At 50.7% G+C, this 16,276-nt stretch overlaps 6 protein-coding genes across 6 annotated transcripts; 2 read left to right on the plus strand and 4 right to left on the minus strand.

The window, feature by feature from the left end:
- Positions 1-384: 384 nt before the first annotated feature.
- On the plus strand, positions 385-1,506 carry spt3_0 (SAGA complex subunit spt3; the record flags this gene model as incomplete). The annotated part of the gene is made up of 3 exons (XM_014692730.2): positions 385-438; positions 518-607; positions 691-1,506. 3 exons carry the CDS (start codon positions 385-387, stop codon positions 1,504-1,506), a joined length of 960 nt encoding a protein of 319 aa, XP_014548216.2.
- A 257-nt stretch (positions 1,507-1,763) lies between these two features.
- On the minus strand, positions 1,764-5,337 carry G6M90_00g023400 (uncharacterized protein; the record flags this gene model as incomplete). The annotated part of the gene is made up of 2 exons (XM_014692729.1): positions 1,764-2,944; positions 3,000-5,337. 2 exons carry the CDS (start codon positions 5,335-5,337, stop codon positions 1,764-1,766), a joined length of 3,519 nt encoding a protein of 1,172 aa, XP_014548215.1.
- A 1,045-nt stretch (positions 5,338-6,382) lies between these two features.
- On the plus strand, positions 6,383-6,884 carry APS2 (AP-2 complex subunit sigma; the record flags this gene model as incomplete). The annotated part of the gene is made up of 2 exons (XM_014692728.1): positions 6,383-6,414; positions 6,485-6,884. The coding sequence occupies 2 exons, from the start codon at positions 6,383-6,385 to the stop codon at positions 6,882-6,884; spliced, it is 432 nt and encodes a 143-aa protein (XP_014548214.1).
- A 333-nt stretch (positions 6,885-7,217) lies between these two features.
- Positions 7,218-9,596, minus strand: G6M90_00g023420 (uncharacterized protein; the record flags this gene model as incomplete). Its single annotated transcript, XM_014692727.1, has 4 exons — positions 7,218-8,240; positions 8,288-8,293; positions 8,408-8,736; positions 8,792-9,596. 4 exons carry the CDS (start codon positions 9,594-9,596, stop codon positions 7,218-7,220), a joined length of 2,163 nt encoding a protein of 720 aa, XP_014548213.1.
- A 655-nt stretch (positions 9,597-10,251) lies between these two features.
- On the minus strand, positions 10,252-11,166 carry IST1 (the record flags this gene model as incomplete). Its single annotated transcript, XM_014692726.1, has 1 exon — positions 10,252-11,166. One exon carries the CDS (start codon positions 11,164-11,166, stop codon positions 10,252-10,254), a length of 915 nt encoding a protein of 304 aa, XP_014548212.1.
- An 850-nt stretch (positions 11,167-12,016) lies between these two features.
- Positions 12,017-15,261, minus strand: NM111 (Pro-apoptotic serine protease; the record flags this gene model as incomplete). Its single annotated transcript, XM_014692725.1, has 4 exons — positions 12,017-12,225; positions 12,279-14,576; positions 14,641-14,837; positions 14,918-15,261. 4 exons carry the CDS (start codon positions 15,259-15,261, stop codon positions 12,017-12,019), a joined length of 3,048 nt encoding a protein of 1,015 aa, XP_014548211.1.
- Positions 15,262-16,276: the final 1,015 nt, after the last annotated feature.

Genomic DNA, 16,276 nt, shown 5'->3' on the forward strand with positions numbered 1-16,276 from the left:
TATTGCCAACGACACATACATCGCTGCGGCCTCGTATACCTTGCTTCAACTAGCAATCCGTCCAGCTAATTTTTGGGGGGTGCCCTCTCTTAGTCTCGTTCTGACCGCTTGTACCAAAGACACCTTTGGATACAAAGCCTCACGCTCACTCTCACTCTCACTCTCGCTCTCCGTCGCCGTTCAGTCCAGCGCTCATTGCGCACGTCTTTCACCAGCCTCGCATATAATTGAAACTCCAAAATTCATCACCAAATTGTGACGCGATCAGGCATCCATCCTTGTATATCTCACATCCATAGCAGGGTAGACAGGTCGAGCACTTCATCACCTCAGCCGCCTCAAGTCATCCATCCTTGTTTCCTCGGTAGACGTTGAGTCGCAAGGATGGCCGACTCCAGGGACAACAAGGCGTACAAATACCGCCAAGAAATCAGTCAGGTACCACATCTCCAAAACATATCACGGCCTTCCAAGATGCCGAGATGTGCGAGAGGAAAAAAGCCGCTAACCCCGGCAGATGATGTACGTCTCTGGCGAAACCGGCGAACCCTCAGTCGAAACTACTAGCATCATCGAAGACATTGTCCGCCAACAAGTGATAGAACTGGTAAGCAACAGCATCGCGCTAATCCCCCCCTCATACCCTTCCTATTCCGAAATACAACGCTCATCGGCAACGCCTCTCCCCAGCTCCGCAACTGCACCGAACTCGCCTCCCGGCGCGGCTCCAAATCCATATCGACAAACGATCTCATTTTCCAAATCCGCCACGACCAAGCCAAAGTCAGCCGCCTCCGCACGTTCCTCTCCTGGAAAGACGTGCGCAAAAACGTCAAAGACTCCGACGACAAGGGCGCCGACGCGGACCTCGCAGGTGGCGACGACGCCGTCGTCCCCGGCGGCCCCGTCGACGAGGCGGCCAAGAAGAACAAAAAGGCCAAGGTCGGCCTGCCCTGGGAGCCGGCATCCTTCTACTCCGTCGAGGTCCCCGAGCGCGACGACGAGGAGGACGAAGAAGAGGAGGAGATGAACTACATTACGCTCCAGCGCCTGCGCAAGGCCGACGAGCGCACAAAGGCCATGACCAAGGAGGAATACGTCACGTGGTCCGAGTACCGCCAGGCCTCGTTTACATGGCGAAAGGGCAAGCGCTTCAGGGAGTGGGCCGGCTTCGGCATCGTGACGGACAGCAAGCCGTCGGACGATATTGTCGACATCTTGGGCTTCCTGACGTTCGAGATGGTGGCCACCTTGACCGAGGTGGCGCTCAAGGTCAAGGAGCAGGAAGACACGGCGAGGGCGCAGAGCGGCGCGGACAATGCGGGGACCAAGAAGAGGAAGCTGCAGCTTGGGGGACTGTTTGATCCGCCGAGCGAGGGCAAGACCCCCGTCGAGCCCAGGCACGTCCAGGAAGCGTTTAGACGCTTCCAGCAGTGGCCCAAGAAGACGAGGGCTATGCTGAATGGGACCAGGATTGTGCAGAAGACACCTCTAAACATCATTTGAGGCTGTTGCGGCTCGCCTCTGGCGGCTTTGTATTTTGTTCGACTGTATTTCTACCTTGGGTGGTGGCTTGGGCTTGTTGGCGTTGGTTTGGTAATGACTTTGGTCTGAATGATGTACCACGGAGAAGCATTGCATTGGCGCCTGACACTTTTGGACATGTCTTGAACACCTATATATGGTTTCAACGACCACAGCAGGTAGCGTGGGATCCGCCTTGATGAATATCAAGGAATGAGCTTTTTGAACTTTTTGCTATGCTATGCGCTGTGGCCAACTGTAAAGCGTCGTCTCCTTACTACCGTATCGTCTCTCATTAATCTTGCCCCAACTCGCTGTAGACTTCTTGGTATGGCTTCGTCTTCATCCTCCGAGTCATCGGTTCCACGACCTGGCTCGCCTTCCACTTGACTTAGTCCTAACGGCTGGCTAATGCCTTGTGACCCTGTTGCGGTTGCCCGTCTTCTGAGCGTCTCCAATTCTAGGCCACCCCCCTCACCATCTACTCGAGTAGAAGCATGTGAACTTTTGGACAAAGCCCTGTCCAAGTCCTCATCTTGTTCAGTCTCCAGCTGTCGAATATACTGCCGATATTGCGGCCGCTCCAGCAAACCGCTTCGGAAGGCATTAACACCAACCAACAACTTTACCAGTTCTACTAGCTCTTCAAGATACTCAATTATCTCCATTTGACCAGATGTGCTGGCATTCCAAGATAGAAACTTGTGTTGGGTTATTAGACTTGCAGTGTCCTCATCGAGATTGGGCCTTCGGCGGTGGTACGCAAGTATGTTTGGTTTCGGTCCCTTTGGGCTTTGCGCTATCAAGAGCTCTCGGATACGACTGATGAGCCTTAATTGAGCCAGACGAGCCGATGGAAGGAATTGAGGTAGTGGAAGCCACGTAGTTAGCGCCTCATGCACTGAAAACAGGATCAAAGTGCTGCTCGCGGCAACGTTTCTACGGTACGTGTACACTTTCGGGTTCAAGTCCTCCAAGATGGATGAACCATACACTCTGCGGAGTTGGACCACGTTATCCATGCGGTCGATGATCTGGTGTAGGACGTAAATGATTTCCTTGTATATCGGCGCCAATGGCTTGAAACTCCCTTTTAGACGTGGTTCAGTGAGACAAAACGGCAAGAACATCTCAGCTGCTGCTAGTGCCCCTTGAGCTTTGTCGCGAGAATGGCTAAAACGGGTCAGAAGCTTGGAAGACCGAAAGTTTGGCCGCTCTGGGTCATCGATACCAACCGCCACGGCGGCTTGCATCTTCTGGACTTGGCGAACCGCTGTAGATAGGGACTCTACCAGGCGGTCTCTGGCTCGCACAGGCACGACGAGGGTCTCAACTACCATAGCTACCAGACCACCGACTAGAAACGCAACAAGTCGCTTGTAGAAGACTTCAGAGGCTGCAGTAGTTTCATTAATCGCAGCTGATATACAGTCAGTTAGTTACTCACATTGCGGCGTCTGTGTTATATTGCTCACCTAAAGCAACAACTGCCAGCGACACAATCGATATCATCCCTGCCTTGACATATTTGGTAGCAACCTGTACATATGCAGACGGAACTATACCAAAAAGAAGAATCACCACAGCAGCAACACGGTTGCCTCGTCCAATTTCCACCGAGAGATATCCAACAACGCAACCAAAGATGACACCAAAAAGCCGAACGGCAAAAACAAATAACGAAGTGCCAATGGCAACCTCGAATACAAGAATAAGTTGCATGGGAGCCCACACCCCTTTTGCCTCACTGTACCAGGCATTCGAAGAAGAAACAAAAGCTGGCCAGGTGACCAAAAATATTGCAATTGCCAGCTTCAATGCGTATTCGACGTCGTCAGACTGCTGTACCCACTCCAAAGCGTCTGCTATTGTGCTTCGAAACTGCGCAACACGGCCATGCGGGGACTGTTTCCTGTCCCGGCGGGTTGGTTTGCTTAACGAGTCTTGTTTCTCTTGAGTCTTGTGGCTACTAGCGACTGCAGAGCATGTTTCCTCATCATTAGGCGGTACTGGAGCTTTGATTTCGTCGCTTGATGGCTCGGCCTTTTCCTCGGAAGATGGACTTTGAAGTCCCTGACGCGCTGCCTTTTTTGCTTCCTTGGGAAGAACCATGGCATCGGCTTCACCGCCGGAGGTTAGCCATTTCCGAATATTCCTGTATTGAGGAACCCAGACCCGAAATTTGTTACGTCGTCTCTGTCTTTTTTCTACAAGCGTTCTTACGTGTCGAAGCATGTGCAGGATCTGAGTCGCCGAATCGCGAAGTGCAAGGATGAATGAGGACACAAGGAAGGTCTCCATACGTGGCATGAAATCTACTGCACGCCCCGATTCATCCATAATGGCTTTTTTGAGTGCCTGGGCAGATCCTGCATCGAAAGCGGATATGCAAGCAGAGAACTCGTCGATCCGGGAATCAATCTCTTCCAAGAGTATCCCGTCCGGCGCGGGCGATCCAGAGGGCAGTTTTGGAACTTCAAAACAATAGGCAAGACATGCTATTAGTAGATTCACTGCCTCTTTTATAGAACTTTGGAAATCTTGTACTGGAAGTCGAATACGTTGAATAGTCATCTCGAGAAGCTGTGAACTGCCTGCTTCAATCTCCCTGACTGGTTTGACGATCTTGACCTGCTCGTTGTGGTGTGATGCTTCCCTTCTATTTGGACTAATTGGATGGATTCGTTGTGCCGTTCTTGTTTGAAAGTCTGGCGTTGCCGATTCAGTGCTCTCTTTATAGTCTGGCAAGATGCCAAGATGGTCCTCGTTACCAACAAGCACAAACTTATTCTCGCAATTGCCTATGAGTGTAATGATGTTCTGGACAAGACTTGTCATGTAGCGTACACTGATAGGCTTCATGGCGATTGGGGGTAGAGGTGAGGTGGAGATCTCAAAATTGACCTCGTCTTGAGCGGCTTTGCAACGGGAGAGCTGTGAACGCAATTTGGACTTTTGCGCTGTGAGAAAAGCCATTGTAGTTCGGTGGACAGGCATAGTAGCAACTGTTGCCTGGCTTTTGCCCGTATGAAACGGGTTGGGGAACTCTGCAGCAAAGGCTTTAATGTTCCTCATGGTCTTTCGTCTTGCTCGATTCATGGTCCTGCTGGTCCTGGCTGTAGAAGTTGTGGCGAGAGCATTTGAGCTGATTTTTGCTGCTTCAGGAGCATCACAGCCTGGTGTGATAAACCAGTGAGTCGCTCGTGCCAACGTGTCCACGGTAGTCGACAGAGTCTCAATCGTAGATGAACCAAGGTAACTGCTGGATAGTTCCGGAAAGAGAGCCAAATTAACCACCACCAAAACGCCACCTCCAAGCAAAATAGGTATATAAATGGTTGTAAATAAGGATGTGGTTGCGTTGCTCGGTAGCTGAATCGTAAGCAATGCAGCAACAAGAAGGAACAAGACAAAATTAAAGAGCCTCGGGCTCATAGATCTCACAAAGCCGTGAATCAACACAGCAACCAGAAGAAACAAAGCACGGATAGTATATGCTGCGGGTGCATTGATATCCTGAACGAGGCTCGACAGGTACAAGCCGAGAAGTGACCATGACAGGCCCAACAGCGCCCCAAAGAGAGTCATGAGCAGCTCCTCCATCATGCGACCCATTCGTTGTCCAGGATGGGCAAACACAACAACCATGGGTATCAAGAATGTCGCCGTGGTTTTGAAGTGAGGAAGTATAGCAATGATGGTGGCAATGGTGCAGGCGAGGGAATACTTGACGATCCGCTGCCACAATGCATTTTGTTGCCAATCGCCCCAAATGGCTATGACCAGGCTCCGGAATGGATTCGAGGCTGCCATAGTTTGCGAACTTGTGAACCGAATCCCATTGCAGCGGTCATCGCGACCCGACGAGAATGTTCCGAGAGGATTTGAGGTATTGGCCAGACTTGGTTGGCACCAAAAATTTGCAATCTCTACTACAACGCAATACGCGGGCCGCCGCAGGCTGATAGGAGCAAGCTCAAAGGCAAGAATCAAAGAGTCTTGCAGTCCACTCAAGCATTGGGACTGAAGGAGACTTATATTGTACCATCAATTTAGCCTAGGCATGATGGTTGGGGGCGGATCGACAATGTGAGGTGAAGTCATGACACTACGCTAAAACGGCAGCTTTGGTCACGAGAAGTTGAACTAGGTAGTTGACAGCAGTTGACCATGGCTCCCCACACTTGCCGTTGACGACGGAGCCATTTTAACTGAAGGAGCGACTGAGACCGGCAAGGGATGAAGACCCAGGTACCCAAACAACTACGCCGATCCAGAGACTTTTAAAAATGGCAGCCCTATGCGTCTTCGAGTAGATAGATGTATTTGATGCTGCTTCGGCAAAGAGATCTGTTTCAGCGTTAAATGTACGGAGTATTAGCGTGCCGAGTACAATACAATGCCAGGAACCAACCAGCGTTCTCTTGTATATAAATGCTGGTGTTACACCAAGCCTCCAGGGCCACTTACACCTGCCATCGGCAACCCACAGCGGGAGACAAGATGTAGAAACTGACATGACCGCCAAGATGCTGCATACCAACCTTCTGTGTGCTATATGGCTATTAGACAGCTACTTGGGCAGGTAGATTCCAACTTATGCCGCCGTAGACTCGATTCACTCAATTGACTCAATTGGCCCATTACGACCAGGAGTAATTGCGGAAATGCCAATATTCAATCACGTCAAACCACAGTCAGTGCTCCTCAGACCTGCTCTTCACCAACAAGCGCCCCGCCACGCGACCGCCCCCCTCAAGCCAAACCACCGAAGCTCCGAACCCCTTCCCTACAACAGACACATCACCACCACCACATCCACAACGTCCAACGCAGCCGGCCAACCCCCGCCACCGCCATGCTGTCCTTTATCCTCATCCAAAATCGCCAGTTCGTCCCCCTTCTTCCCCCCCAGAATACTACCTGTCCAAATCCGCTAATGCAAACCTCTTCTCACCAGGGGCAAAACCCGCCTGGCAAAATGGTACGCCCCCTACAGTGACGACCAAAAGATCAAGCTCAAGGGCGAGGTCCACCGGCTCGTGGCGCCCCGCGACCAGAAATACCAATCCAACTTCGTCGAGTTCCGCAACAACAAGATTGTGTACCGCCGGTACGCCGGCCTCTTCTTCTGTGCGTGCGTCGACACAAACGACAACGAGCTGGCGTACCTCGAGGCCATCCACTTCTTCGTCGAGGTGCTGGATGCCTTTTTCGGAAACGTGTGCGAGCTGGATCTTGTCTTTAACTTTTATAAAGTGTATGCGATACTGGATGAGGTCTTCCTGGCCGGTGAGATCGAGGAGACAAGCAAGCAAGTTGTTTTGACAAGATTAGAACACTTGGACAAGTTGGAGTGATTGTCCCTTCTGGTTGGACAGAGAACAAATGCAGGCGGAGATGGCTTGGCTTCGCTGAAGGGCCAACCTCTTCAAGATTTTATTGCATAGCACTTGACGATATCCCTTGTTGAGGGTTCAAGTTACATCATGGAGTTGGGCGTTGCGGAAGGATTAACCGGGATACCATGGACGACATTGCTGGGCGGTGGCTTGGTTATTTAAGGTCAATTTCATTACATTCAATTATCTAATTTTCTCGAGAGGAAAATAGCAGTGGCGTAACACCAGTCACGCTGTCGGTTGTTTACTTCTGCCTTGCCCTCATCGACTATCACTACATTCAACATCATTTCAACCCAAGACTTCGATATGATCACAGAGTCCACAGCCGCTTCCATCCTGCTTCGCCTCGACATCAAGGGGCTGAATAGCTACATTACTCCGTTGCAGATTATCTGCAATGACGTGCCCAATACTACTTCGGCCCCTGTCCTCCTCACCTGCAACAAGAGTCTTTGTCGCAGATGCGCTCCCCTCTTCCTTTTCCTCAACAGCGCCAACAGCCGCGGCGTCGCTCTTGTCTTCAGCTACAACTAAAGGGTCAGCCGTGTCGCCAATCTGCTTTACCTCCATGCTGGCAGAATAAATAGCTTCGCCGTTATGGTGGTGCAACTGGCACGCAGCGACGTGCCAAACACCATCGCACTCCTCACGTTGCTTGTTTGAACCAGACAGGCTTGTTACAGAGGAAGTGCTGTCATGTTCCTCCCCTCCCGCAATGCCGCCAGCTGCGGCACCATTCTTATTGCCTTCAATTGCAATGGAATGGTCAATGGCGCCATGACTATCCTCCAGCTTGACTGCGACCAAGGGGGCCTCATTTTCGGCTCCGGTAGTAAGTTCGATATTGTCACTGCTGCTCTGCCACAGCTCCATTGCCGTTTGCCGTGCCTCATGGGTAGTGTGCTCCCACTCTCGATTCGGAAACAGGTCATGGACACTTGGGCTGCGGCCAAGACGACTGGCGGGAGTCATCGATTCTGTACTCCCAGGACCGCCCGGTTGTGGTTCCGGGACTGAGCTCCCGTCTTTGTCATTTGCACCCGAGATAGGTATCCCGCTGGTCAAAAGGGATGACGAATGACTGCCATCCAATACTTCGCCATCTTCAAGGCCTATTTTGAGCTTCTTGGTCATCGGCTCATTATCTATACTGATCAGTTCTTCAGGAGAAGTCTTTTGATAAAATTTCCTCTTGAGTGCGAGCCCGAATCTGGACAAAAAATCATCTGCGGTTTGGCAAGCTACTTCACCTGCTTCGTTGTCCACTGTTTCTCTAGCATCTCTCTCTTCATCCAACGAGTCACATTTGTCCTAGGCGGCGTTAGGCCGAGAAAACAACGTGAATCATCTATACTCACCTCCTCCTAGGGGGATAAGCGACCAACTTCATGTCGGGGAATACTCCATTGGCGACTCTTTTCAGATTCAATACTCATCCTGGGGCGACTCTGTGGCCAACAGTCCAAACCATCACGAACACCAGGGCGAAGGGCCAGTTTACTCTGTTCCATGTTGACCGACGGCAAAAAATCATCAGAATGTTTTGTAAGCGTCGGCTTTGTTAGAAAATACCCCCTCATGACTTCTGCTGGATGAGGAGACACCTGAGAAGGGACTTGCGTGTTCCTCTCGGTAGCAAACTGATTCCTCTTGCTGTATGTGCTCCATTGGGTATTGGGCCGACGCCACTCGCAGTCCCAGACATAGTGAGAGCCGGACACTCCGCAAATAGCGCAAATATATCTCGGATGTGGAGGGGGATCCCACGATGAGTCGTTGATCGTGGGACAATCAGAGATGGCATGCCCTAAGGCAACCTGTTTAGCCATGAATATGTTGCTAAAATTGCTAGATACACTCACCTGCCGTGTGACATCTCCGACAAATATCCTTAGCAAGAGGTTTTGTCAAGCTAAGACCACCCGGGGCCTTGGAGGCTTCCAAGTTATTTAAAATGCCTCCCTTCTGGGCAGCCTGGTCGTGTGCCTCCTTTTCCTGGCCAGGATTCTCATCAAGGTGCACAAGTTCAGATATTCGTTTCTTGAGGAGCTCCGTTCTATCCAAGCACGATTTTGCCGTCTGATGTGTAGAGACACCATCCCGGCTCTCACCGAGCTCCCAGCCTAGTTTGATCGTTTTCTCCGCGCAGCCTACCGCAGCAACAGAGTGTTTAACGACTGGAGGGGGTGGCTCCCAGTGGTTATCCATAGTCTTCCCTAAAAATGCGTCTTGAGGATAAGCACCGGAGCCACCTCCTCGCTTCTCATCAGGGGAAAGTTGGCCCCGACACAGATGACTTTTAATTTCTTCATAAAGCCTGGTCATTATTTTTCTTGACCCTGGATCGCATCGTTGATGGTAGAGCCAGATATTTTCCAGAGAATACTTCCAAAAATTAAGGACATCCTCTTCATTGCATCGCTGGTTAGCCAAGGCGGTGCACCAACTCTCGATTGGAAGTGTCGAGAACGGTGTCTGCAAAGCCTTGGTCTGAAGCCAAATGATGCACATGGATATGACATTGTATCGTGAGAGCCTCATATTGACGGCTCTGATCCGACTGTGAAGAGTGTCTAGCCTCATTTTACCAAGATCGTTGAAGTCCCGAAGACCATTGAATCCCACGATGTTTCGGAGATTATTGAGCGTACAGTCTGGGCTATCCATTTCGATGATGCTTCTGGGAGACCAATGGCTGCACATAATGAGCGTTTAAGCGCCCAAGAATAAATGGCTGACTCCAAAGGGTTGCCAATAAACAGACAGCAAGGCGGATCGAGAACGCAAACAATCTTAAGTCTCGAACGTAAGAAAAAAGGAAAGGTTGAGAGGAGGAGGTGCGTGTGGGAAAAGACAGGGAGTTGCCTGCCAGCTGGCAGACGGCCATTGACAGTTGCTCAATACAACATGAGGACTTTGTGCTAGGTCCATATCTACTAGGTACCCAGTAGCTGCCTAGCACACTGCTTAGAACCTTCAACTATATTTATGTCAAGATATTTCAGGTCCGAATACACGACGGTTTGCAACGGGAGGCTAAGCCTGTTAGCCCATCGGAATGCTTGGATATCGCGCGCGATACTCTAAGTAAGATACTAGGACTTGTGAACGTGTACTCATGCATACCTATAGATTAGGTACCTAGTATCTAAAAGTATTCAACATAACAAGGGCTCGGCACTTATTTATTCAAGTTGTTAAGCATCTCGCCAGAAGCTGACTGTATATGAAAACGAACGCTGTGAGCATATTGCGCCTGCAAGTGGTACAAATAACTACGCATGCCTCCTTGTCTCTGCCACTACCCAGTGCCATTCATCCGTCACCTCTTCTTCAAAGCCGCGAACCTCCTCTCCAAATCACTTATATCGGGCACCGCCCCCTCAGGCTCCTTTCTACTAGCCGCCGCCTCCATCCTCTTATTCGGCTTCAACTCGACCGACCCCAGCGTCACCTTGGGATGCACATTCTCCGTCGTCCTCCTCGGCGGCGTAACCGTTACAGGGCTCCTGGGACCAGCAAAACCTTGCGGCGGGGTCGCCTTGTTTAGCTCCTCCTCGCCCTTGGACAGCTTTCTTCCGGTCGTCAACTGCTCTGCTAGAATCTTCTGCCCTCCCGACTGATTATCCTCGTCATCGCCCTCGTCGAAACCATCAATAAGCTCCGGCGGGGGCGTGACCTTCTCCCTCTTTGGCCAGTCAACACCATATGCTCTCGCAATCTCTTCCAAGTATCCTTGTACGAGTTCCTGTTTTGGCGGCTCGACACTTAGTTTTTTGACAACCTTTTCATTCACCTTGCCATCTAAGTTATCCATGGCTGTGAGAACAAACTCCTTGCCGTACTTCTCCCCGAGGAGCTGTCTAACTGTCGCGAGTTCCTTGATTTCCGTCTTTGGCGCAGCATAGATGATACTCTTGATGGCTTCCTCTAGGCCAGGATCGCACACGGAACTTTCCATTAGCCCCGCACGGGCGAGCAATAGTTCGCAGTAGAGCTCCAACATCTCATGGAGCTCGGTTGTGATATCGGAGCGGATAATGTTCTCGACGCGAATGGTGGCGGAATCGATCTTGCCGGCTTCGAGAAGTTGGGCCATTGCCCGCTGCTGAGACTTGCCCAGTTGTTCATCGCGCTGCTGTACCATTCGCAGTCGCGCGATTGCGAGCTTGAGCTGAACCTTCAGTTTGGTCTGCGACGAATCAGTGTTGGTCAGCTTCATGGCTTCAGGATACATGTTGCGTCACCGATGGATATGGCGGGGTCGTGGCCCGTGGGAGGTTCTGGAGCTCACCAGGATGGATTGTGCGGGAGGCATAGCGGGCGACTTGGAAAGATAATATAAGTTGGATGGTGTCGGATTCACCGCTTGCCTGGCACGAGGTCACGGCTAAGAAAAAAAAGAGTTGCCTAAATTACGAATGGAAGAGGTTGGATAAATCCAGCTCTGCTGCCTACCAATGTCACCTGCAATGCGACAGAGCCTGCTGTGCAACACTGGTCGACTTGATGTCCGGAGCTGTTGGCTAGCCTCGAAGCTCATTGCGGGGCAGCTCTACCCCACCACTAGTATTTGGCATCGTCTACTCCGTACTCCGTACTCCGTAGTGGGCATAAATAAGTCCTGCACACTACATTACATGCACGGAGATCATCAACAGCCATGGTACTGCAAATGTAGCTCAGTACCATCGACACAGTTGCTCAGGAGGAGCTTTCTATTCATGTATATTCTTTTCAAACACTAGCCTCCGCCATACGGGGCCCCAAAAGCTAAATCAAAACCGTTCTAGTGTACTCTGCATGTAACAGATCGGTGACAATTCTGTGGTTCAACGGTATCATACCAAACGACGAAAGCAAAACGGAAAAGAGAAAATACACATCCCTGCCGTAACCACAGCTGTAAGTTAGCTCCAAAGAATTATCATGAATTCCTTCATAGCCTTGTAACGCCTGTATCCAATGCACTAGGTCCTGGTACTACGACCGGCCTGTGCTATGCAGTATAATACTACAACCCACGGTTTTTAAGCACCGTGACAATCGATATCATGCCTGAGTGGCACGTTTCAACCGCATACAACTCATTCCATATCTGTGTCTTCAGCAATAGGGAGTACACCGTCGACAGCCTCTCCCTGGAAAATTTCTTTTCCCTCATAAGTAACACGACGCCATCCACATGCTTCATTGCTGTCTTTGATCCATTCCATCGTGGGAAAGTAGTGATCGTTCTTCTTCATTGTTATTACCCACGGTACGCAATCAAACGTGACAGCCTTTAGGCGGAAGTCTATACAATAGTCAGAATGCGGTGGTACGTGCATGGCTCAGTGTAGGACCTACAGGTATTATCAGGGATTTTTCGGGTGGCAGCAATAAATGAATCCAGATCTGGTGTAGCCACTTTGTTCACATGTGTGATGAAGTTGGTAGGTGCAACACCATACTGATAGGCTGGCGAGCCGCGGATTCTGCTAGATACATACACCTCGCTGTGAAGTTTGCGAATCTGTTGGCGGACAGCTTGATGAGGACGATGTAGAATAGCACCACAAAACGACACCGCATGGTCGGTCTCAATGTCATCTGCGGGGACGGTGGCCAGCTGCAAGGGCATCTCTTCGCACTCTCGGACAATTACGGCATCGAGAACTTCATTAGAATACATGACGTCAAAGTCAGAGATTGTGGTGCAAATTTTGCCGTTCAAAGTCAAAATGATATCGCCTTCTAGCAGAGAAACTGGCTGATTGACTCTTTCAAAAGTTCGTTTGCTGACCATGAAGAGCTGGTGGTGAGATCGGTTGGCCTGCGTCACCTTCTTAATCCAGTCGTCGGTAACACCCATAACAGACGCCTGAGACATTTGAATCGCTCTGAACTCGACCGACAGTAACCGCAGACTCGGCGACTCACCCCTTTGAATGGTAGAGATGACAGGCAGCAAGGTTGGCGTCCCCAGTCCGAGATAGTACTCCTCATCTCGTTGGGTGCAGGGAGACCGCTCACCGAGATATGAAAGCCACAAAGCCTGAACAGTTCCATCAGGAGCGACTAAAACACCACTGTTGCAAGTAGAACCGAGGTTGCTGTCAATGGTAATAGCATCCACATTGATTGCACGGTAACGAGGAGCGCCGGTGTTGGCCGGAATGGCGACAGCTGTGATTTCAGTGATGGTTGTAGCACCGTGAACAACACGACCAATTCTATTGTGGCCCAGGAAGTAAGTTTTGGCACCTTGGCTGAGGTGCTCACTGCTCAATCTAGCACTCTTAACCGGGGCATCCACAAGAGCTGGGTCATATTGGATGATGACATAGTTTTGAAGCGGGTGCAGGAAAACAACTTTGCCCTCCACAATGATGGAGTCTGCGATAGTGACAGTAATGTCACATAGATCATATGGGACAATGGCTCTCGAAATTAAAACGAGACCTTTTTCAGCGTCGATGACTAGACCCATACCCCATCTTCGGTTCTTGGGAAATCCATCCAGCTTCACCGGCATAGTGCAGTTTACGTGAACAAAGCTTTTGATCAGTTCTGCGATGCCAGGATGAGGCATATGATCTAGTTCGATGAAAGATGCCGAACGACGAACTGGCGGAACCGGTGGCAGCGGGTCCCCCAAGTCGGAAAAGTCCCAGAGGCCCGTTTTGTCATTTCGAACTGCTTGTTTCATCTTGGACGACCAGTGTCTATCCACGTATACAACGGTCGTGTTAAGGGTATGTAAATCGCGAAGGTGCTTGTATGTGACCACTACTCTTGCTTTATCAGGAATTGCCTTGACGACTTGGATGAACGTGTCGAGGTCGGGAACTTTCTTGTGATCGATGGTTTGAACAATCCAGCCGTTGTCCGTATTATCAACCCTGAAAGACCCGGCAGATTCGCAAACATATACCCCCTTGACGGCAACGGCGTAGAGACGAGCCTGTTGGTAGGACAGGTTGTGAAAACTCGCGCCAGCGACTGAGACAAAGCGGTCGGGGGTGATGCTGTGCAAGTCCCCAACCTCGATTTCCACCTCGATGTCCTCGCCGCCACGCTGCAATTGAAACTTGATCGACTCGCCTACATTCGAATCCAAGATGTCGTCGAGCCTGATGAACTGGGTAATGAGCTCCCCGTTCACCTTGACAAGGACGTCACCTTCCTCGATTTTGCTATCTGATGGCCCAGATGGCAGAACGATCTCGGCAACAAGCATGTTTGTTTCATCAGGGAAGGCTTTCCGCACCTCTGCCTCCCATTCAGGTTGCAAACCCAGTCGACGGCACTCATCAAATGGCTTCAACAGAAACTGACACTGGATATCGCCACGTGTGACGGGATTTCCCTGTTGGATACACCGAAGAGCGCGCAATGGTCGATCAAGTGGTAGGAAGTAGTCAGTCGAAGCGCCATCGGAGCGGCCACCAGCCTGCAGAGCAACAGCAGAGCCATCTTTGGCTACAACGGGACTGCCGGAGCTACCACCACTGGCAGCGGCATTGGCCTGGTAGTAGCATGTATTGAAATCGCTGTAGCCTTCCCCGTATTCGGGAGCATTTCGGTCAAGGCGGCTGATCACGCCTGACAGGATACTAAGCTTTTCGCCGGCATCGTTACCAACTACTCGGATTTCAACGCCAACTGGTAGAGCATGTCAGTCCACTCCCCAACAGTCTTGATTCACCTATTGTAAGAAGAAACAAACCTTTGGCCTGGTCGGGACGTAAGTCTAAGCCATCAACGATCATATATTTGAGCGCCTCGGGGTCGTATCGAAGAATACCGAAATCGTGTACGGGGTCGCGGTAAACGGGATAGCAATCCACTTCTTCGTGGTTGTCAAAGACACAATGCCCCCAAAAAGGTCCAGCGCCAACGACATGCCGGTTTGTAAGGATATATCTATATTTTCCGTTAGCATACGCGAATGAATAAAAAAATCTCATGTGGGCAAGTGCTGGCCACTATTTGGAATCGCATACCCTCGCTCCGAATCCACGACGAAACCGGTAGCCTCACTCGTCAAAGCTGGATCGGTATCGAAAGAACAGGTTTGGCAAAAACGAATTGCGACAACGTTCCGCACAACATTTTGGATTGTATCCTGCCACTCGCTCAAGCTTCCAGGGGTGCCTATGTATATGGGAGCACTGGTGTAAATGTCATCACTCTCTGACTCGCCGTCGTATTGTACAATCTCAGCGACATCTGGAGTATTGTCACCAGGGGACAGCTTGCCGTTGATGATTCGTTTAGCTGGCGGTGAATTTTCGGGGGAGATTTGGGTCTTTCTCTTGCCTCTCGCTGAGGCTGTTGTTCCATTCATGCTGGGCAGCTTTTTTAAATGGGCATGGGAATCTTGCGACGACACAGTCGCAAGAGACCAGGAAAGAAAGGCTGGAAGAAGGCGGGGTTTAAAAAAGAACGATCGCTTTCTAGTATCTAACGGTGATAGTTCTCGGATGGCGGCTTGCTTGCTGCAAACTCGGATGTTGCGAAGTCAGCTCCTTCCTAATGAGACGACGTCTCTTGGGGGAAAGGAGGAGACAGTGGGCTCGTGATTTTCGTGAAGAAGTTCCCAATCGACAGGGTGTGACGATGCATCCAAATACGGAGGAGTAGCGCGCTAGAAGCAGAATCAACGGTTGGGGCGGCTCGAAATGGTCGCCAGCTAGGGGGAAGGCTGGTGGATGGACAGTCAGTCCATGTGATGTGAGGATATACAGCTTTTGAGATGAGGAAAAGAACAAGGTGTGGATCAGCAGGATAATTGTTGCAGCCCACACCTTCGATCAGGGTGCACATGTGTGGCAGCTTGGTACGGTCAATGTTAGTGCAGGGAATGGCCTGGACCAGTTCAGTTAGGCCAGTGATTGATGGGTGCGGAAGGACCAACCCGGTACAGGGGACGGGGAATGGGGTCGACGGTTGCTAGTGTCTAGTATGTTCACTAAGTACCTAGGTACCTAGTGCCCAGTCCTGTATGCAGAGCCATGGCCTCCCCCCCCCAAATGACCCATTGTTGCTATTGTTGCTGATGCCAACTGTATTTCTGTTGCCAATATTGGATATATTTTGCTGGAGAAAGCCCTCAACTTTCACACTACCCCGTAAACGGCTCATGGCTGTAATCGCCAATCTTGCCGAGTGCTATTCATCTCTACCCGTCGCCATCTTTGCAAACTCGCTCTTCAAGCTCGTAGTGCAGTGCACCATCTGCTCTGCAATCTCGTACCCCGAACGACTGCAACCCAAGAATCGCCACCATAATGGCGCTGCATAAGAGTCAATCTCGTGACAGTGTTGGAGATGAGATGCCGCTTCGATCCAACCTAATATGG

The sequence above is a fragment of the Metarhizium brunneum genome, chromosome 1 (assembly GCF_013426205.1).
Source record: "Metarhizium brunneum chromosome 1, complete sequence".
NCBI classification, from domain to species: Eukaryota; Fungi; Ascomycota; class Sordariomycetes; order Hypocreales; family Clavicipitaceae; genus Metarhizium; species Metarhizium brunneum.